The following is a 22,145-nucleotide window of genomic DNA, read 5'->3' as shown; positions in this document are numbered from 1 at the left end:
CATTTCAGCTGAATATATGAAAATTTGGGAGGGAAACTCAAGGCATTTGGGCAAGATTTATGAAAATGAAGGTGTTTTTTTTTAAATTATTTCCTTCATGTAAACTACTTTTTAATGAGTAGATTGCATTGTTAGTTGCAACTTCAATTATTTAAGCTATTAAGTAATTGTTCTCTGTGTTTGTTTTCCTTCCCAATTCTGGCATTTTCGCACTGACTATTCAAGCTGTTCAGTGTGGTAACCCTGGAACAACAGCTAATGGGAAAGTGTTTCAAATTGATGGCACAACATTCTCTAGTTCTGTGATTTATTCCTGCATGGAAGGCTATATACTGTCTGGACCTTCTGTGCGGCAATGCACTGCCAATGGGACGTGGTCTGGTTCCTTGCCAAATTGCACAAGCAAGTATCCATTGTTCCTCCTATTATTGCAATATTTAGGACACCACCTACAGCTTCTATATTTGGGGAAAGTCAGATTGGGCAGAAAGAGCAGGATGTGCCAGAATCATCCCTGTTGCACATTTAACTCCCCCACCACCCACAGGACCGTTTCCAGAGCTTGACCATTCAAGGTTGTTCCATGCAAACCAATGATGTTGTCGTAGCTTCTCTACACAGAGAAGGCAGAAGCAGCTTGGAAACGTGATGTATCCATCAAACTCCTCTTGTGTAACTTATGCTGCATCTCCTGTGTTCCTTGCCCTTTGTCCCTATTATCCTCTGTTTTTATCTTTACCCACTTGACTCCAATTTTTGAAGGGAAGAGTGGTCCTCTCTGTCATTGGCCTTCTAGTGTTAATAGTGCTTCTGAGACTCTGAGATTTTCAGCACTCAATATAATGGCTGACCTGAGTGACTAATGACAGCAAAGATGGGTGAGAATTTACGGCGGCAGATATAAGTATCATGCAGTCAGTGAAAGTCAACATTGCTTTGATGGCACATAATCAATACATTTAGTGGCAAAAATGGAAAGAATATTATTGCTCTGTTACTGTAATGATGTAGTATTTGGTATATGTGGGTGGAATCTTTTGTAATGAAAAGATGGACATGTTAATGAACAACTGTGTACATGTTAATGTACAACTATGTAGATATGCCTAAGCAATTCCTGGCCCTGCTGCTTCACACCACATATGCTCAACTGTGTACATGTTAATGTACAACTATGTAGATATGCCTAAGCAATTCCTGGCCCTGCTGCTTCACTCTACATATGCTCATTTGGGCCAAAAAATCATCCTTGGGTCTACCAGATTCAAGTTTCCTGGAGCCATTAGACAAGGCTGCATCCTTTACCCCTTTAACAATGAGTTCTTTTTGAGTTGGAAGATGAAATATTTGTGTCCTTACACATTATGTCAAACTCCAAAGTACTGCCTCCTGAAGCTGTTCAAGCAATCTCTAAAGCGGACAACTTACACAAATTTCTGCCCCTTGCTAAATAGAGTTGTCTTCTCTTTTCAAGTCAGCTTAGTAGGTGGGATGCTGAGAGAGAGAAAAAAGAATGTTCCATTTTATTGTCCCATCATCTTGATACAGAAGATGGTGGGTAGGTAAGAGAGGACCTTTTTGGTAGTAGCTGTTGTGAAACTTCTCAGCTAGACTGGAAGAGGCAGTGAGAGTCAAGCATGGGAGTATTTTAGAGTCCTTGCATAGCCCCAAGAGACATAAGCTTGAACTCCCCTTCCTGCCTAGCTGGCTGTTTCCCAATGGGAGCAACCTGCCATTGTGAATCAGTCTCCAGAATTTTGCCAGATAAGGCTATCTTGACTTAATTCAACCATCACAAAGTTAGAAAAGTGGAAATGAAAGCTGGAGTCTTAATTCCTTGACAAATGGGTTCTGTAATTAGTAACAAATGTCACCTAAACTCAGCTTGCTTACAAAAGCTGCTATACAAAGGAAGTTGCCTTAGATATCACATTATACAATTATTCTAGATTGTTCACCTTCTAAAATGGAGGCACCCTTTATTACATCTTCATTTTCTTCCCCTTTATAGTAATCAGTTGTGGAGATCCAGGAATACCAGCCAATGGATTGAGATACGGGGATGATTATGTAGTTGGACAAAATGTTACCTATATGTGTCAACCTGGGTACACAATGGAAGCCAACAGTTCCAAAATTCGTACTTGTACTAGTAATGCCACATGGAGCGGAATGCTGGCAACTTGTAAAGGTATGCTTTAGATCTGAATAGATGGGTGGGTGGGTGGATGGGTGGTGAGAGGGAGAGATGGGGCAGAGAGAGGGAGGAGAGAGAGAGAGAGAAGGTTGATGAATGACCTTGGAAGTCAAAGGAAAAGCCACAAGTAGGTGAGCAGTTAGTTAAGAGGAAGCTTAGCTGCCATGTGACTACGGCAACTGTCTCATAAGGGACTTTCCCTAATTTCCTGGGCTGTAAAAGTCATGGGGATGAATTGTAGTTTCAGGCATGAATGGTTGATGCTGGCCTTGTAAAATTGTCCAGGAGGAAAGCACACCCAGGTGAATGAATTCCACTTTATTCTCAGGTTACATTAACAGAATGTTGTAGGTTTCAAAGTGCATTTCTCCTTCCTTCTACATTCTTTCTGTGGCTAAACTGCCTCTTATCCAACCAGTCCCCTGGCTGTGGCTTTTCCCAAGGTTATCCAAGGTGATTCCCACACACCATTACAGAGAGATACTGTATGTGTTTACAGTAGTACCTTAGTACTCAACTGGTTCAAAACTCATCAAATTTAGTACTTGATTCATTTCGATTGAAAAATGTTGTCCTGGTATTCATCTTAGTTTGGTTATTGATGTTCTGCAAATGGAAGTGGGGGTCAGCCAGAGAGGGTAGACAGAAAGTCAGCCATGTGGAAGGTTGCTACAAAGGAAGTGGGGGACAGCCACAAAAGGCGTACAGGAAGTCAGCCATGCTGGGAAGATCTGTCACATAGGAAAAGGGACAGATAAACAAAGCTGAAACAAAGAGGCCAGTTGTAAGGTGCATGGTTTGTTTGGTACTCATCCTTTTTAGTACTCATGTGCCTTCCGGAACCAATTAAGGATGACAACTGAGATACCAGTGTATTAAAACGGTTGAATATGATAATGCTGCATGTGGATTTGATTTGGCTTCCAAATGATTCCCTGATGCAAATCATGCACTGATGGAACAGAATAACAAGTAAATACATATAGGTAGAAACCAGATTTAGAATGGTTTCTTCAACCTTATTTCCTCAACAGTCAGAATTATATCTAATTGCATCCCTCCCAATATCTATAGCATGTCCATAATTCAAGCAGTGTTCTGCAGAGTGACATGAGGATATACCATTTCTGATGAGATTATAAAATAGGAAATGCATTTCTATTAACTTTTTTTTATATCTTAACCTGTCTTAGCATTCAAATTGTGATGATTGTTTTTTTTAGCGACTGGGTTATGTATCTCAAAATAAAGAACTAAAGAAACAGTCCTTCCCGACTTTCTTTTTCCTTATGTATGGGACTGCATAATTGTCAGGCAAAGTGCCCATGGAAATGGCAAAAGGCTGTGAAAATAAACAATACGTAAGCAAGGAAATATGATTTGCAAAAAAACAACAACATACAGCAACCCTTTTTTCTTTAAAAAAAAAAGGTTGAATTAGCACATATGGTTATCGTAGTCAGTATAGACACAGGAGGCATTTGCTGCAGCTGCTATGCTAATGACTCTAAATGTTGTTACAGCTGTTACCTGCCCAACTCCACCCCAGATTTCTAATGGAAAACAGGAAGGAATAAATTTTGATTGGGGATTCAGCATTAGTTATGTCTGTTCACCTGGCTATGAATTATCATTTCCTGCTGTTTTGACTTGTGTTGGGAACGGAACATGGAGCGGTGAAGTCCCACAGTGCTTACGTAAGTATTTTTTTTAAATACTTGCATTCCAGGCTGATAGTTGTTTCCATTCAATCTTAAAAGAAAGCATAACAAAAGAAAAACTGTCAATATATGTAAGAAATAACTCTATTATTCCCTCCACACACCCAATCAAGCACTGTGACTCAGCGGCTTAAAAGATGCCACAGAAGGTTGATGCACTGGTGTTTTGAGTCCTACATTGTGCAACAAAGTGAGCTCCCATCATTTGCCTCGTCTCCTGCCAACCTAGTACTCAAAAGCATGCTACATGCAAGTGCAAGTAGATAAATAGGTACCACTTTGGTGAGAAGTAACCATACGTCAAGTTTCACTGGACTCTCTGCTGTGGTGTCATATAATACTGGCCACATTATCATAGAAATAACTGTGGACAGCATTGGCTCAATGGCCTAAGTAAATGGAGATGAGCATTGCCCCCCAAAGTCTGCTACAAGAAGTGAAGTAAAACCCAATTCCAACAAAACTGCAAGGTTCTTTAATATTCATTACAAAACAAGGGACATATTGTAGTGACCACATAGACACTTGCGATCTCTTTCATCTTTGCTTTCTAGTCCTTTTTTCTTTAAAGATCTTAACTCCAATTAAACAGTTTAATCGGTCAGTTGTCAGCTACAGTGACAATTAACCAGTTCTGGTTGTTTCTTTGTTTATTTTATTCCTTCAAGTGTGTATTGACTTCTGGCAATTACTTGGAGAAGAGCCTGTAGTTTTCTTGGCAAGGTTTTTTTTTTTTTGAACTGGTATGCTATTGCCTTATTCCTAGGATTAAGGGGGAATGACTCAAAGTTATCCAGCTACTTTCACGCCTAAGGCAAGAACTAAACTTCATGGTATTTAGCCTTGTGCCTTGACCACTACACCAAATTGACTCTTGTTTGTTTTAAAGCTGATAAGCAAAAAACGAATGAAAAACAGAAGCCTTATTAGAATTAATTAATCAATCAGTGATGCTTTCAGGAGGTTTAATTATAGTCATAGCCAGTATGAGAAAGGTGGTGAGAGCAGTGGTGGGTTTGGACCGGTTCAGCCAAACCCACCACTGCTCTCAGTGGTTTGGTAGCCTGGGTCACTGGAACCACCAGCGACCCAGACCTGCCACTGGGTTAATTTCGTTTTTCACTTCTGCGTATACCCAGAACAATATTTATTTTTGCATTGCACATGCACGTGAAATGCACATCAAGTGTGTCCGCGTGCAGCATGCCCACGAGCAAACCAGCAATAGTGCCGGCCGGAACCCACCCCTGGGTGATAGATTGCAGTGAAATGAGGAAGTATAGTGGGAAAGTCCCAATTTTCATGGATAATATAATCAAAAGGTGAATTTTGCAATGATTGCTGTTAACTACTGAAACACTTCCTTGATATGCTGATGCACCCCTATTTTCCTGAATGTTCAACACTGCATCATATTTGAAATTCAGGGACGTGCGGTCAGGGGAGGCAGGGGAGGCAGAGCCTCACCGCTCTCATCATGAAAATAAAAAAAAGGGAAAAGAGAAAAGGCGCTGAGGAGCCTTCTGCACACGTGGTCCGGGAATGGGACCCTGTGTGCAGGAAGCTCCTCTAGCCTCAGCCTCCCTCCTGCACACGTCCCAGTCCCCGCCTTCCTGAGTCAACATGAAGGGGACCGCGGAGTGTGAGTTGCGGTCCCGTGGAGTGCGCTCCGTGGTCCCGGGGAGCATGCTCCGTGGTCCCCTTCATGTTGACTCAGGCATCAGGAAGGAGGGGAATGGGACCACGTGTGCAGGAGGCTGAGGCAGCTTCAGCCTCCTGTACACATGGTCCCATTCCCTGCCTTCCTGAGTCAACATGAAGGGGACCGCGGCTCGCGCTGATGACATCACCAGCCTCACCAGCCATAAACCTCACCGCACGTCACTGTTGAAATTGCAAGTAGTCCTTGAGTTATAACACTTCATTTGGTGACCACTTCTAAGTTACAACGGCACTGAAAAAGTGACTTATGACCATTTTTCACACTTAACAACCTTTGCATCATTCTCATGATCATGAACAATCACTCATATCCCTAGTTTTTTTATATATAAAATTGTAGAGGAAGGGCTATTTTGTCTCATACAAAACCTAAAACAAGTTTGTCAAACTTGACAAAAATATCAACAAGAGCTAGCCTGAACATGAATGTTTTAATCAGGCAGTACCTGAATAATTTTTGTATTGTGGCTGACATTTGTAATGGCGAAATCTGTCCAGCCTGTGTCCCTGACAATTGGACTTCTGTTCCAGTATTATATTAAATTACCGATTTATGCAGAAGTTTTTATTAGCATAAAATTGGTGACACTGATGGATTTTGCATAGCTGCAGATTTCATTACAATAACAAATATATGCTCACTTTTTACAGAACATTTTGTGAATATTTCTTTCTTTTTGCTGTTAATTTTTTTAACATAATAAATTAAATGGGCTGGATTATCAAGGAGAAGAGGAATGATGCTTCTTGTTTTACAATAAAGAAAAAAAAACTTTGCAAATAAAAATTGAATAAAACTGTAATATTTTACATACAAAAGTCCAGTGATACTATAGAATGTAGAAATGCTGCATTTTGATTAATGGATTAAAACCCATTTATTTTACTCAACAGATTCGCAAATCTTGATCATTTTCCTAAATCTTGTAATCTTTTTCAATCGCTACAAAATCTTCCTGTTAGATATGATTTGTGAATGCAAGAAGATTAGATCTTTTGAGGATTTAAAGCTTTCATGTTTTAGTTATTACAATAATAAGTGTTTATACAGTCTGTTAGAGAGTGGAGGTCATACATCATTCCACCTTATTGGCAGTTGATTTTATGTAACTGGAATTGTGAGCCAAATGTGATTATGGTGGCTGAATAACAGAAGAAGCCATGGTATCATTAATTAACAGAGCAGAAGCAAAAGCTCTGTTTGACCAGATAAAGGAGGAGGAGAACATTGAAGTATGAAAACTATAAGATGGAGGAAGCAGAAAACATGACCTCTGAATTCATTTCTCAAGCTGTCCAAAACATTTCTCCTACACTTGACTTGGACAGGGGGATAGATGGGGAACTCACCCAATTTGCAGATGACACCAAGCTGGCAGGAATAGCCAACACTCCAGAAGATAGGCTTAAAATACAGAAGGAGCTTGACAAACTTGAACATTAGGCACTATATAACAAAATGAAATTCAATGGTGAAAAAAGTAAGGTTCTATATTTAGGCAAGAAAAATAAAATGCACAGCATACAGAATATGTAGTACCTTGCTCCAGTGACGTGCGGTGAGGTTTATGACTGGTGAGGCACTGATACAGTGCTGGATTTCAAATATTTTTAGACTTGTGGACTTCAACAGTGAGGTTAAGCAGAGTCATCCACGGTGAGGCAGCAACTAGCTCAGCTTTTTCCTTTTACTTTTTTTTTTCATGATGAGAGTGGTGAGGCTATGCCTCACTTGCCTCACCTGACTGCACGTCACTGCCTTGCTCAATAGTAGTAACTGTGAGAGGGATCTTGGAATCCTAGTGGACAGCCATTTAAATATGAGCCAGCAGTGTGCAGCAGCTGCCAAAAAAGCCAACATTGTTATAGGCTGCATAAACAGAGGGATAGAATCAAGATCATGTGAAGTGTTAATACTACTTTATAATGCCTCGGTAAGCCACACTTGGAATACTGCATTCAGTTTTGATTGTCACAATGTAAAAAAGATGTGGAGACTTTTGAAAGAGTGCAGAGAAGAGCAACAAAGATGATTAGGGGACTGGAGGCTAAAACATGAAGAGTGGTTGAAGGAGTGCACCAAGGCCACTATTATTATTGGTACTACCTTTGATTTATTTTGACAGAGTTGTTAATAATTATTATTAATTATTATATTTCAGTGGTCAAAGAATTCCTCATCCTGCCATGTACTGCAATTTTTCTCCCAAACATGTCTTTGTTTGATAAAACATCTGGAATATGGGAACAAGTATGAAATGGAACAAGTTGGGAGAGAAAAATATTTATGTAATTCACAATTGAAGGAATATGCCATTGTATTTTCCTCTCCCCTCTCCAGTTATCAACCCAAATCATTATTTTGGTCCTGGTCACAAGTAGGAAGAATTTAAATTGCAACCTTAAAATCTGCCGTTAGAGTCACATAGAAACAATGATATTGTAGAATAGAATTATTCTACTGCAATCTAATTATTGCATTAATAGGCTGCCTTTTTTAGGGGAATCTTGAAATGATGTAGATATTGGTCTCCATAGACTATGACTCCATTAGAATAACTCCATGAGATAGGATAGCTGAAAGAAATAGCAAAGGGCTCAAAGTCACCATCAATGTGTTCTGACCTAGGCTTCCCCAGCAGCACGAAGCCAAGTCCTCATCCCGATAAACCCTTTTTATTTAATTTACAGTGAATTCCTCTCCAGCAGTGTCTTTCCTCTCCCACCATCTTTCAAGATAGTTCACAATTACTCAGCTTTATCAGGCTTGGAGAGTGGCCAGGCCGATATCTTTCAGATGCCGCAATACTTGGCAAAAATGCAGCAATGAACAAATTGTCTCCTGCAAACACCCCTCCCCTTTTGCTACTCTTTTATTCCCTGGGGGGGGGCATTCACGGTCCATCTGTGGCCTTACTCCCTAGTTGACCCTTGTTCCTTAGCTGATCCCTTCATCTGGCAACTCTGTGCATGCGCACATTGAGAACAGGCTCCAGCTGTTCCTCTGCCTCACTGATGTCTGACTTTGAAGGCAGCTGATAACTGTCGGATTGCCCTGGCCCCATCTCTGCCTCCATCACAGAGCACTCATCAGAGCCTTCCCCAGATTCCAGAACTGACCCATGTTCCTCCCCAACCTCCTCACTGTCCAAATTTGCTGCCAGTTCTGATGCCCTCTGGTGGGCCACAACACAATGCTCTGTAGTGAACTGAAACCTGGCCCTTGTCAAACCCAAGGCCAATATCTTAACCACAATACCATATGGGCTTAGCATATTCTTAAAAGACTCTTGAATCTCATTCTCAATTTCATCCATGCGCATTCATTGAGAATGCCACTTCCCAAGGTCAGTTGATTCGCCACTCTGAAAACAGAGCATTAGACATTTTCATAGGATATTTTATATTCACTTTTAATCTACTATGTATCAATGATTTTAGATGTAACAGAGCAACACGTTTAGAGGGGTAGATAGAATTGGTTAGTGGTGCATATCAAAATCATGAACAAGATTGTCAAGCACATTTCAGATCAAACTCATATTGAATTTTATTGGAAGAGGTCTTAACTAGCACATCCATAGATGCTTCTTACATTATTTTAGCAGTTCCTGCAAGTGATCGCCATCATATACACTAAATGAGCACTGGAACGGATGGCTATGTAAATCAATGCATTAAATAAATGAATAGGCCAAATTCTGCTCCTATTTATAGCTAAAAAGGTTCAACATTACTTACTTTTACTTATTTTCAATGTTGTCTTTTACTGCAGTGAGATTTGCTGAGGTATTCTTTGGGAAAGGACATATTAATGAAACAAATAATTGTAATTGTATCTCCAGATGTTCTAATCAAACATTATCTCTTTTTTACATTACTGCAATATCAGGGCTAATGTGCCTGGATTGGACTATGCCTTCAGCCAAGTTTCAGGCCGACCTTCTCAGTTTTATCATTCTCTGAGCAGAATAACCCTTTCTCATTGCTCAGTTGCTCTGGTCAAATCCAATACCATCTTCTCAGTTAATGTTAAGTGACATAAAACAGATGCCTGATTAATTTTCTTTTGTACTTACAGTTAGGATGTTGTCAGAAATAGCAAGGTGTAAGTACTGCTGACAAGGAAGACCCCATGACTTATTCTCTACTACAAAGAGTAGCAGTTTATCTGCACAGTTCCCCAGGTTTGGGGGGGGGAATGGGCGGACGGACTGATGTGCATTGCCATGAGGTCTAGTTTCTATGGTTACATACTCAGACAGAATTTCTAAGCATCCAGTAATAGAAAGTGGCTAGGAAAAGGCTGGAGAATATCAATGCATGATGTATTTTCTACAAATATTCTCTTATTAAAGCAATAATCAAATAGCAAACAAAATCTGTGTGATATTTGTTTAAGAAATGTTTTAAATATTTTCTTGAAAGTCTCTGTCCTTGTTAACATAGTTGACAATGAACAAAAAGAATTTTGGACCCTCTGCATATTAACTATTAGCTTTTGACATTTACACAGAAAAAGACAAGATTTAGACCATTCTGTCTTAAGAATATGATTTGCATTTATACCTTCCGTAGGTATATGTGTGCATACTGCAGTTCCACTTCTTATTTTAGAGCAGAATTTTGTATGATTATAAAAGGCTTCAAGCTGATTTTCATCGCATACAAGTCTATCTCTCTAAAAAGAAATGTCAATATATTTTCCACATTTTTTTCTCTACAGCAAAATTTTGTGGTGACCCAGGAGTACCTGCTCAAGGCAAAAGGGAAGGCAAAAGCTTTATTTATCAGTCAGAAGTCTCTTTCAGTTGTAATCCTCCATTTGTGTTGGTTGGTTCCAGCACTCGTATATGTCAAGCAGATGGTACATGGAGTGGATCATCTCCCCGTTGCATAGGTATGCTGGCATCTTTCCTAATTGGTAGCTTGCTATGCTTTTGATTTGTTTGTTTTTTACAACAGTGTTTAAGTTGTATGGACTTCAACTGCTAGAATTCTCCTCTGTCCTGTTCACTCGGAATGGAAACATAATGGTGGTTTAGTAGCAGTAGTACCAGTGCCTGCCTAGAGCACCGGGTACCGTTCCGGTATGGTGCTCCGGAGGGCCCACCTGCCCGCCCGAGCTCCTTACCTGGATTTGAGCTCTTTGGTGCTTCCGCGCATGGAGCACAAGGGGCCTGCGCGAGTCTCTGCCAAACAGCTGGAATGTCATAGAGGCATTGCAAGATGTAAGGACGCATGTGCGTGATCATGTGGTGGACTCTGTGCCCTGTTGCACCCTACCGGTTGCAACAGGATCAAGAACCCACCACTGTTTAGTAGGTTTATTAATGTTGCCCAGCAATTCTCTTCATCAAAACTCCAGAGTTGTCCTAGCCAAAAGCAGACCAATAGTAGTCCACAGAGCAATGACCAATGAGTCCACAAGTCACTAGAAAGCTTCCAAAACAAGACAAATATACCAGGCAAAATTAAATTCACAACACAAGAGGATTTACGAGGCAAGAAAAGTCCAGAGTTTACAAGGCACAATGCAAAGTCAAAGCACAGCATCAAGCCAAAGCAAGGCAGGAATCACAATGACAACACACAGCTATGAAATGAACATGTTCCCAGCATTGTCTCCATCTCTCTGCTCTGCTAAATAGCCAGCAGCTTTGAATAAGTAGTTGTTGCTTCACATGCAATCAGTTAGTGACTGTTCAAAGTTACAATGGACTTCCAAAGCTACTTTTGACCTAATGTAATCATATGCTTCATTTTGGTGCTTGGCAACCAGTTTGCATTTACAATCATTTGCAGTATCTCATGTTTTTTTGGCATTTTTTCCTGGTTTCCAGTGCTTACTTCCTGTTTCTGACAAAAAAAAACCACCATTGGGTATAAAATATTCACTTAATGGCTGGGCATTTCCTTCCTAGCCAGTCCTTAAGCAAACCAAGGTATTTGCTTAATGACTGAGGCAAAAAAAGAGCTTGTAAAATTGGTCACATGATATGCCACAGTTGAAAGTTGAGAACTACCTATACAGGAGAAATTCTATTCCTGCTCTTCCACACACAGTCATGCATTTTTGGAGCTATTCTACATTGCTAACAGGATTCTTAATGTAGTTTTCCAGCAATGAGGCAGGGGTGGGCTGCTGGGAGTTTGCAGGGGTTCAAGAGAACCTCTAGCTAAGATTCTGTGCCCCCAATGAGTTGGGTCCTAATTTTACCCACCTTGGAAGGATGGAAGGCTGAGCCAATCTTGAGCCTGGTGAGATTCGAACTGCCAAATTGCAGGCAGTCAGCAGGCAACAGAAGTAGCCTGCAGTACTGCACTCTAACCACTGAGCCAGCGTTCTTTCTACATTATCCTTTTATATTTTTACTTTTGCTTAACACACTTCTGTTTTTGCTGTGCCTTTTCTCATTTGGACTATTTACTCCTTTTGAAAGAAAAAACTTCTCTCCCTTAAAAAAAAAAAATTGGCTGCTTTACTCTGTTTGCCGGTGGTTGCAGAGCTTCCAAAACACACATCTCCTCTCACACCTGTTTCAAGGTTGAAGCATTATTGGCAATTCTGCCTTGTTGACGCTGGGGACAAGGCCCAGATAGGAGCACAGGTGCCTGCAATTTTTCTAAGCAGCCTGCTCTTCCATAACTTATAACGGGATGAATAATTGCATCTTCAGTGCAAAATTGCAATCTTACCAAGGAACGGTTCTTATGCACGGTGGTATTTAGAATGGAATGCAAATTTGGTAATGCTTAAAACAGATCCAATGATGTCAGTTTATGACTACTATCTTGTGACTTACCTAAGCCCCTTTTAGTGAATTCATTCTAAGCATGACTGCAGGGAAATCAATAGCAATAGCACTTAGATTTATACTGCTTTCCAGTGCTTTCCAGCCCTCTCTAAGCAATTTACAGAGTCATCCTATTGCCCCCCAACAATCTGGGTCCTCATTTTACCCACCTTGGCAGGATGGAAGGCTGAACCAACCTTGAGCCTGGAGAGATTTGAACTGCCAAATTGCAGGCAGCTGGCACTCAGTAGGAGTAGCCTGCAGTACTGCACTCTAACCACTGAGTCAACGCAGCTCATATAGGATATCCATCCTATTGATTATAGGGTATATAATGTATATAATGAAAATAGTATTATATAAATTGTTCTTTGTGGATAATCAAGCAGGGAGGGAAGATTACCACTGGAAATTCAGAATTTTGGCCTGTTGTCTCTTTAGCATTGGATAGCTTTACTGGGGCAATTTTCAAAACCAATAAATAAGCATAAGGTATGAAAGATAAGGGCCCAAGAATCAAAGGGTAAAACATTTGGGTTCACTTTTTTTTGGCAAAGTAGCGTTCTAAACCTTGCATTAATACTTTATGAAATATGAGTTTCAATATTCAGACTCATTGAAATAATGACGCTTCTGAAAACTGTTTGGAAGCATTTGGGTATAAATGGACATATGTTTTATAAAAAAACTTTTATTTCACAAACTTTGTTGTTTTTGGCAAAGAACCTACTCGGACAGCCTGTGAAAACCCTGGGGTTCCTCGTCATGGATCGCAAAACAACACCTTTGGTTACCAGGTAGGAGTCCTAATCTTTATTGAACAAAGAAGAGAGATAACTTCCTTATCTCTCTTGCATCATCACAGCATCATCACGTGATATATCAGGACTTTTTTCCCCTTCACTAAACATGGACAATCTTCTGTAAGAGAATGTGCATAAGCGCACCAGTGTGCTTACCATCCATATATACAGGTTAAACTCGAAAAATTAGAATATCGCGCAAAAGTTCATTTATTTCAGTAATGCAACTAAAAGGTGAAACTAATATATGAGATAAGACTCATTACATGCAAAGCAAGATAGTTCAAGCTGTGATTTGTCATAATTGTGATGATTATGGCTTACAGCTCATGAAAACCCCAAATCCACAATCTCAGAAAATTAGAATATTGTGAAAAGGTGCAATATTCTAGGCTCAAAGTGTCCCACTCTAATCAGCTAATTAAGCCATAACACCTGCAATGGGTTCCTGAGCCTTTAAATGGTCTCTCAGTCTGGTTCAGTAGCAATCACAATCATGGGAAAGACTGCTGACCTGACAGTTGTGCAGAAAACCATCGTTGACACCCTCCATAAGGAGGGAAAGCCTCAAAAGGTAATTGCAAAAGAAGTTGGATGTTCCCAAAGTGCTGTATCAAAGCACATTAATAGAAAGTTATGTGGAAGGGGAAAGTGTGGAAGAAAAAGGTGCACAAGCAGCAGGGATGACCTCAGCCTGGAGAGGATTGTCAGGAAATGGCCATTCAAAAGTGTTGGGGACTTTCACAAGGAGCGGACTGAGGCTGGAGTCAGTGCATCAAGAGCCACTACACACAGATGGATCCTGGACATGGGCTTCAAATGTCATATTCCTCTTGTCAAGCTGCTCCTGAACAACACACAATGTCAGAAGCATCTTACATGGGCTACAGAAAAACAGACCTGGTCTGTTGCTCAGTGGTCCAAAGTCTTCTTTTCTGATGAGAGCAACTTTTGCATCTCATTGGAAACCAAGGACCCAGAGTATGGAGGAAGAATGGAGAGGCACACACTGCAAGATACTTGAAGTCCATTGTGAAGTTTCTGCGGTCTGTGTTGATTTGGGGAGCCATGTCATCTGCTGGTGTTGGTGCACTGTGCTTCATTAAGTCCAGGGTCAACACAGCCGTCTACCAGGAGATTTTGGAGCACTTCATGCTTCCTTCCGCAGATGAGCTTTATGGGGATGCTGACTTCATTTTCCAGCAGGACTTGGCACCTGCCCACACTGCCAAAAGCACCAAACCTGATTTAATGACCGTGGGATTACTGTGCTTGATACTCGCCTGACCTGAACCCCATAGAGAATCTATGGGGCATTGCCAAGAGAAAGATGAGAGACATGAGACCGAACAATGCAGAAGAGCTGAAGGCTGCTATTGAAGCATCCTGGTCTTCCATAACACCTCAGCAGTGCCACAGGCTGATAGCTTCCATGCCACGCCACATTGAGGCAGTAATTGCTGCAAAAGGGGTCCAAACCAAGTACTGAGTACATTATGCATGCTTATACATTTCAGAGGTCCGATGTTGTTCTATGCACAATCCTTGTTTTATTGATTGCATGTCATATTCTAATTTTTTGAGATGGTGGATTTGGGTTTTCATGAGGTGTAAGCCATAATCATCACAATTATGACAAATCATGGCTTGAACTATCTTGCTTTGCATGTAATGAGTCTATCTCATATATTAGTTTCACCTTTTAAGTTGCATTACTGAAATAAATGAACTTTTGCACAATATTGTCTTGGCAACGTTTCGGGGAGATCTCACTTGCCATCTTCAGGCTGGGGTTTTCGACTTCGTGTTGTGTGAGTAAAGCGTGGTCGGAGCAGCCGTCTTTCTATAAATCTTGGTGTGTGTGTGTGTGTGTGTGTGGAGTGACGGCTTTGTTTCAGTAAGTGGATTGATTGGCTGTGTGGTTCTATCATGATTGGTAGATTGGTGCTGATTAGTGCTGGCTGTGTGTCCGTTGTTGTTTTGTGTTGTAATGGCCTGTGTGGTGGGTGGGGCTCGTTTGTTGATTAGGGCTGGTTTCATACCTACACCCGTGAAAATCTACTAATATATATACATACATACATACATACATACATACATACATACATACATCTGTGCATGTGCTTGTGCTTATGCTTATATGTTTATATGTTATATTCATACTTATACTTGTTTTCTCATACATCTTGAGAAACATAAATAAATAAATAAAATAAATAAATAAAAATAAATAATTTCCATGAGATAGTTGAAAATGAATTATTTGATGTCGTTGCTGAGCCATTTCCTCATCCAGAATCAAATCCAGAATCAAATTCATAAACATCGTCATAGGTTTATTGGCTTTAAAAAGTGCTATCCTTTTACATTCAGTCTTTGATTATCTTTAATGAGATTTGCTTTCCAATCAACATTTTAACAGCATGTCCATGTGCTTGCTCCATTCCCCCACAGTACAAGTTTTACCCTAAAGGCAGCACTGACATTATTCCTGAACGAAAGGTCACATTTGCAACTTGAGGAGGGCACTAAGAAAATGAGAAGCATTGCCCTGAACGAAATATATGGTTTCTCCACTACCTGTCAGGGTTTTCTTCTAGCATAAGCATACAATGAAACAGTATTATAATTTCAGAGATAAGAATCTTTCAGGACAAGCTGAAGGGGGCAAAATCTGTGATCAAATTCTGAAGGTTGCTGTACTATAGTTAATATTAGTAAAATTATTATTTTTATCTATAACCATGCTAGGTTACTAGCTCTGTTTTTCAATCTGGATCTGTGAGAAATAAATAAGACAGTACCACATTACAACCACTACATTTCATGTCTTCTCCAACATGTCTACTGCTTTGTTATATCATAAACCATTCCAAAACAGCTGCATTCATTTTGTAAAGGCAAAATAAAGGTCTTTTGCCAACTTCACCTGCAAGCTGTAGAAGGAGATGATTTCCTTAAATGAATTCTGAGACTTGAGATGTATGTGTAGAATTGTTGCTGCTAACACATGAAAACTGAATAATATTGTTTGCACAGGGAAATGAATTTGTGTAGCTATAAACAGTGCATTGTGAATAAAAATAAGTTTGAAGAACTCAAATAATAATGAAATTACCGTTGCTGTAAATTTATTGCATGGAATTCATTCATGTGTAGGTAGCCCTGGTTGATCATTAAGTCCAAATGCCTCAAGAAGTCATTTCAATTTCGTTGCATTTTATTTTTGCAACTCATAGGTTGCAACATGGTATGGATTCACCAAGTGTGCAATAAAAACGGTAAACTATAATTAATAAACAAAAATTAAAATTACATCAAATCAATTTTAATTAATAGCCATTAAAAAACACAAGGACAAAATGGAGGAGGTATTTATGATTCTCAGCTCCCTGAAGAAGTCAATTTGTATCTGTGAGACAACTTTTGTCTCCTTGGCAATGACATCAGTGACATGAGTGATGCCTCACCAATATAAAGCGACTTATTGTATGAAAGTAGCCACTGACCTCTTATCACAGACATTGCCATGATCCAGGTCATAACTGGTGTGTGTTTGCATGGACCCATTAGGAACCAGTTGGTACTTGTAAAATATATATGAGCTGGACACATTTTAAATATAATGGTGGGATAAAAATTAACATGGTGAAGTTGATCCATTGGCCGTTTTGTGCATTTCTTATGATAGACTCGACTTCTTTTCATCCTTAACATAAACTTTTACTGAATTTTCTTACTCCGTGTAAAAGAGGAAGAAATAACAAAATATCTGTGAAAGTAGAGAGCACAGCTTGACGCAATCCTAATAACAGAGATCTAGGAGTGATTAAGAAAAAGTTGATTTCCCTCATCTTGTATCTAGGTTGTTCATAGACCTTTTAGTGTAACAACTAGTGTTTAAAAATATCTTACATTGGCTAGATTAGTGTATGTGTGCAGAGAGGGATGTGATTTCTGTGTTGAGCCGATCCATAATAATAATAATAATAATAATAATAATAATAATAATAATAATAATAATAATAATAATAATAATAATAATAATAATAATAATAATAATAATAATAATAAATATTTATTTCTTAGCCGCACCCTCTCCCGAAGGACTCGGGGCGGCGTACAACAAAACATAGGAAATAAATATATCGACATACATATAACAAAACATATACCAAGACATATATACGACATATACAAGGAGGAGGTGAACTGATAGATAAAAACAAGTAAAAACACAATGTTTAAAAACCCCTAAATAAATTGAATGCAATTAAAATACCCCAAATAAAAAACCCGTCAGGAGCGATATAGTTGGATCAAAGTTGAGCCAGGCCAGCAACTTGAAAAAGGTGGGTCTTGAGCTTTACACGAAAGGAGCGGAGGTCAGAGGTAATCAAATTGATCTACTCTTAATCTTCCAATAGGTAGGTAATATTGTGCAGTTTCACTGTAGAAAAGGCTACCTGCTTCAAGGGTCTACAACTCGAACCTGCCTTCCTGATCTTACATGGAGTGGGATCCAACCTGAATGCATTGGTAAGTCAAGAACAGAAAAAAAGAGTCAGATACAGAATGGAAAAATAACATTGTGATGCAAATTGAGATTCACATGCCTTAAATCAGTACCCAAACAAGAAATAAGAATAGTATCTTATTTGTGCTGTCATTCTCCAAACAAACTAAATATTTACAGGTTTATATATGAGGGGATAGTTTACAGAAAATATGTGTTTTAATGGAAAAGAATGAGAAAGGACTAACTGTATTAAGGAAACACCTATTTAAATGCTGATTTCATGCTGTTTTTGTTTTTTTAAGTTTTAAACTAATATTGAGACAGAGTAAACCAGGGGTGTCCAAACTTGGGAACTTTAAGACTTGTGGACTTCAATTCCCAGAATTCCCCAGCCAGCGGCTGGCTGGGGAATTCTGGGAGTTGAAGTCCACAAGTCTTAAAGTTCCCAAGTTTGGACGCCCCTGGAGTAAACGAATGTTAAAAAAAGTAGAAACCAACATTAGTATTTTCTGACAGAAGAGAATGTTTGTAGCTCAATGTTGAACTGTGAGGTTCTTGGCACTCTCTAAGCTTGGTGGTTTTCTTGCAGACGTTTCATTACCAAACTAGGTAACATCATCAGTGCTATCATGAATGAAACATCTTCAGGAAAACCACCAAGTCCGATAACACAATAGACCCTGCATTAATGTATTCACTAATCTATAGAGAAGAGAATCAGCCTACAGCCTGGGATTCCTTGATATCCTTATCAAAGTAGTCCCCTATGGAATTCTGCTTAGCTTCCTAACCCACATACGATGAACTACATACTGCCACGTAATGCATATATTTAAAACAATTACATCAGTGCTCTTATTTACATTATCTAGCGGTCTTAACAGTCCTTACGCTATCAATCTGGACTTTCATATCACCCCATAGAGTCTTCTCTGGGAGTTTCTGGAGCAACCCTTTACCATGTATTGGGAATATCTCACTATCTTAAGGTCAGAAATGCAACTGGCATGTATTTTTAATGATTGATGTGTCCCAAAATCATATGATTACCTTTCGCTTTCTTCTGAGAAGAAAAGTCAATGGGGAAGCCAGATTCGCTTAACAACCGTATTACTAACTTAACAACTGCAGTGATTCACTTAATAACTGTGGCAAGGAAGGTTGCAAAATGGACAAAGCTCACTTAACAACTGTTTTCCTTAGCAAATGAAATTTTGCGGTCAGTTGTGATTGTCAGTCAAGAACTACCTGTACTTAACATATACCCCCACCCCTTCTCTCTTCTTAAAGCACTGAAAAGCATTTCATATTTCACCACCCTGCTCGCATCTCAAAGTTTGCTCCAAAAATCCCCGATTAGATGACCCCCACCCCCCAAAAAAGGGGTGAAAAAAAATGACCAAGACCAATTTAAAATGTAATGAAAAATAGAGACAAGCAGGACAGAGCGTTTTAAAGGAATATTTTAAAAACCTATAATATCACGTTTTAAAATAGCTATCTGTCCATCTTGGCTTGATCCACTAAAAATGTTTTTCTGCTTATCTTGTTTCAATTATACCTGCTGCCACCTTGCAAATGTGTATGATGTGTTATCCATTTATTCCATTTGAACACACACAGCACTATCAAGCATAAACATGTACAATTATGGGCCAGGCTATGTAATTCATGATAAAAACCGGTGCAAAGATTTCCCAGTTAAAATGCAGTGATATGCTCTTCGTCTTCCACGTTGTCTCTAGTATTCAAATAGAACATATGGGGAACATAAGGGATCTAATCCACTTTCTCTACTGTCAACGCAACCACAGTACTTAACCGCTCCCAGGCATGGTTTGACATAAATTGAGGAGTTAATAAAAGTGTGGAGTTATTAAAGACCTTCTCAGACATTTCAGAGCAATTTGAGCAATGATCATTACTTGTAGTTGAAGGATACGCCATTGCGTGTCATATATAACACGAATTGTGCATTTTTGTTTTAGCTCACAGCTGTAAGCAGCCTGAATCTCCAGCTCACACAAATGTGGCAGGAATGGATCTTCCATCCCTTGGTTATACCTTGATATATACATGCCAACCCGGATTCTTTCTAGCAGGAGGATCAGAGCACAGAGTCTGTAGGTCTGATGGCACATGGACAGGGAAGGTTCCTTTCTGTGAAGGTAATATATTGCATGTCTTCCGTCTTCGTGGAAGAATTAATATTTCAAAGTTGCCAGTTCCTTTATTTCTTTTCATTCACATTTTCTTCCAAAATTAAGCATGTGAAAACTGTATTTTACCCTTTACCAAAATGAAGGTAGACTTTAGACACCTACCTGATGTAAATGAAGTTATTTATTTCATGTTCTATTTACATAGAAATATCTATCCACTCTTGTAAAGGTGCTGTATTCAGAGCGAATGGAATGGAATGGAATGGAATGGAATGGAATAGAATAGAATAGAATTCTTTATTGGCCAAGTGTGATTGGCTACACAAGAAATTTGTTTCTAGTGCACAAGCTCTCAGTACATACAAGAAACAAGTGATAGCATCATCTTAATCATAAAATATAATCATAAGTCATAAGTCAAACTCAATAGCAGAGGTGAGTTCCTACCGGTTCGGACCAGTTCAGCTGAGTAGGTAGTAACTCAGCTGGACATGCACCTTAACCGGTTCTGTCCTTGGCGGTGCCATCTTGATTTTCTGTTCTGCACATGTGCAGAACAATCTTCATTGAAAAAAAGGAAGAAATTCCTTTTCTAATGTTGTGCACATGCGCAGACCTTTTTAGGTGGAAATGTGCATGCACATTTTTTTGCATGCCGAACCGGTAGTAATGACAACAGAAACCCACCCCTGAGTCATAGAATACTAAATAAGCAAACAACATAAATCATAGGATACTAAATAAAAACAATCAGCATAAATCATGAGATACAAACAAGAAAGTTATAGTCATAAGAAGCTAAGAAAATTGGTAATAGGAAAGATGAAAAGGATGATAGCTAATACAGCCCTACTATGTGGTTTGACTTTCCCAGGGCATAAGACAGCATTGTGGGAATCAGTTGTTTAGCAGAACGATATGGGGAACTGACTTAGTGTCTGGTTGTTTTGACATGCAATGCCCTATGGTGTCATCTTGAAGGAAGAAGTTGAAACAGTTTATGTCCGAGATGTAGAAATTTTCACAGCCCCCTTTCTGGCCGTGCAGTATACAGGCTGGTTGCAAATGTTTTTTTTTTTTTCCCCTGCAGTCCTAACTATACGTTGAAGTCTGTATCTGTCTTGTTTGGTTGCTGTGTCAAACCAGGCAGCTGTAGAGGTATAAATGACAGACTCAATAATTTCTTTGTAGAACTGTATCAGCAGCTCCTTGGGCAGTCTGAGCTTTCTGAGTTGGCACAGGAAGAACATTGGCATAGAAATAGGAAAGACTGTATACTGCACTCATGAGAGTTTTATCATTTTCTTTTCTTGTCAACTTTTTAATATTATTATTATCCTTTCCAACTACCCAGGTTATTTGATGTGTTTAATTCTTGTTTGTAGAATTTCAGTTCAGTTATGCATACAGACACTTGGGAGGAAATTGTGAAGACAAACTCAATGGGTGCTTTTTTTTCTTCTTCATACATTAGTACAGAGGAATATGAATCTGTTCCAGATTTCCAACACAACAGAAAAGACACAAAAGGCTGTTATTTCCGAATAGAAAGGTCATGAGAGTGTAGGGGGAAAAGCAGTATGTTCCTCTGTCTTCTTTTGTTGCTGATGAATAGATTTCACAGAAAAGTGACTTCATTGGTGATATAAAAGAATAAAAAAATTACCTTTATCTTTTTCACCACCATCAAAAACAGGATGGCAAGGATGTATGTGAGAGCTGTTTGGTCAGACTTTAAACTGAGAAGGGATTATTATTGTTATTGTTGTTGTTGTTGTTGTTGTTGTTCCATTTCTTTTCTGAAATCTGTAGAAATCTATATGAATATAGATGAACATACTACACAAACTCACAATAATCTGATCTGATTCTCAGAAGCAAATACTAATTTATTATGCATTAATATTAATGTTACTATTTATCATAGTTTGTCGAAGCATTGGGAACATGTGTTAAATCTTTAAATGAATATTTGAGTGGAACTATATTAAACAGTTGTGCCTACCTACCACCTTTCTCCTCCTCCTCCTCCTCTGCATGGATATATCTATATATAATTATATTCATTCCAGATTGGGACCCAATAGAAAGTTCACCATCTAATTTTGAAGGCTCTAATCTCTGTGATTCTTTGGTCCTAATATGCTGTTGACTTAAGAGCAAAATAAATAAATAACTAAAAGCTTTAACCAGATTTTCTTCCCATCTATCCCTAGTCATCACA

The 22,145-nt window shown here is 39.1% G+C and overlaps 1 protein-coding gene across 1 annotated transcript in view; it reads left to right on the top strand.

Annotated features, from left to right (window-relative positions):
• The window catches only part of CSMD3 (CUB and Sushi multiple domains 3), a gene marked incomplete at its 5' end in the record, with an annotated part of 706,489 nt that overhangs the window by 638,054 nt on the left and 46,290 nt on the right, over positions 1 to 22,145 (top strand). Inside the window, 7 exons of the mRNA XM_081953230.1 lie at positions 226 to 406; positions 2,019 to 2,191; positions 3,721 to 3,894; positions 10,367 to 10,540; positions 13,161 to 13,234; positions 17,668 to 17,779; positions 19,748 to 19,927. Coding sequence (XP_081809356.1) covers positions 226 to 406; positions 2,019 to 2,191; positions 3,721 to 3,894; positions 10,367 to 10,540; positions 13,161 to 13,234; positions 17,668 to 17,779; positions 19,748 to 19,927 — 1,068 coding nt within the window. The remainder of the gene's footprint in view (positions 1 to 225; positions 407 to 2,018; positions 2,192 to 3,720; positions 3,895 to 10,366; positions 10,541 to 13,160; positions 13,235 to 17,667; positions 17,780 to 19,747; positions 19,928 to 22,145) is intronic.

This window comes from Natrix helvetica, assembly GCF_964273705.1.
Source record: "Natrix helvetica genome assembly, chromosome: 4".
NCBI lineage: Eukaryota > Metazoa > Chordata > Lepidosauria > Squamata > Natricidae > Natrix > Natrix helvetica.
This window is presented reverse-complemented; position numbering and strand designations above follow the sequence as displayed.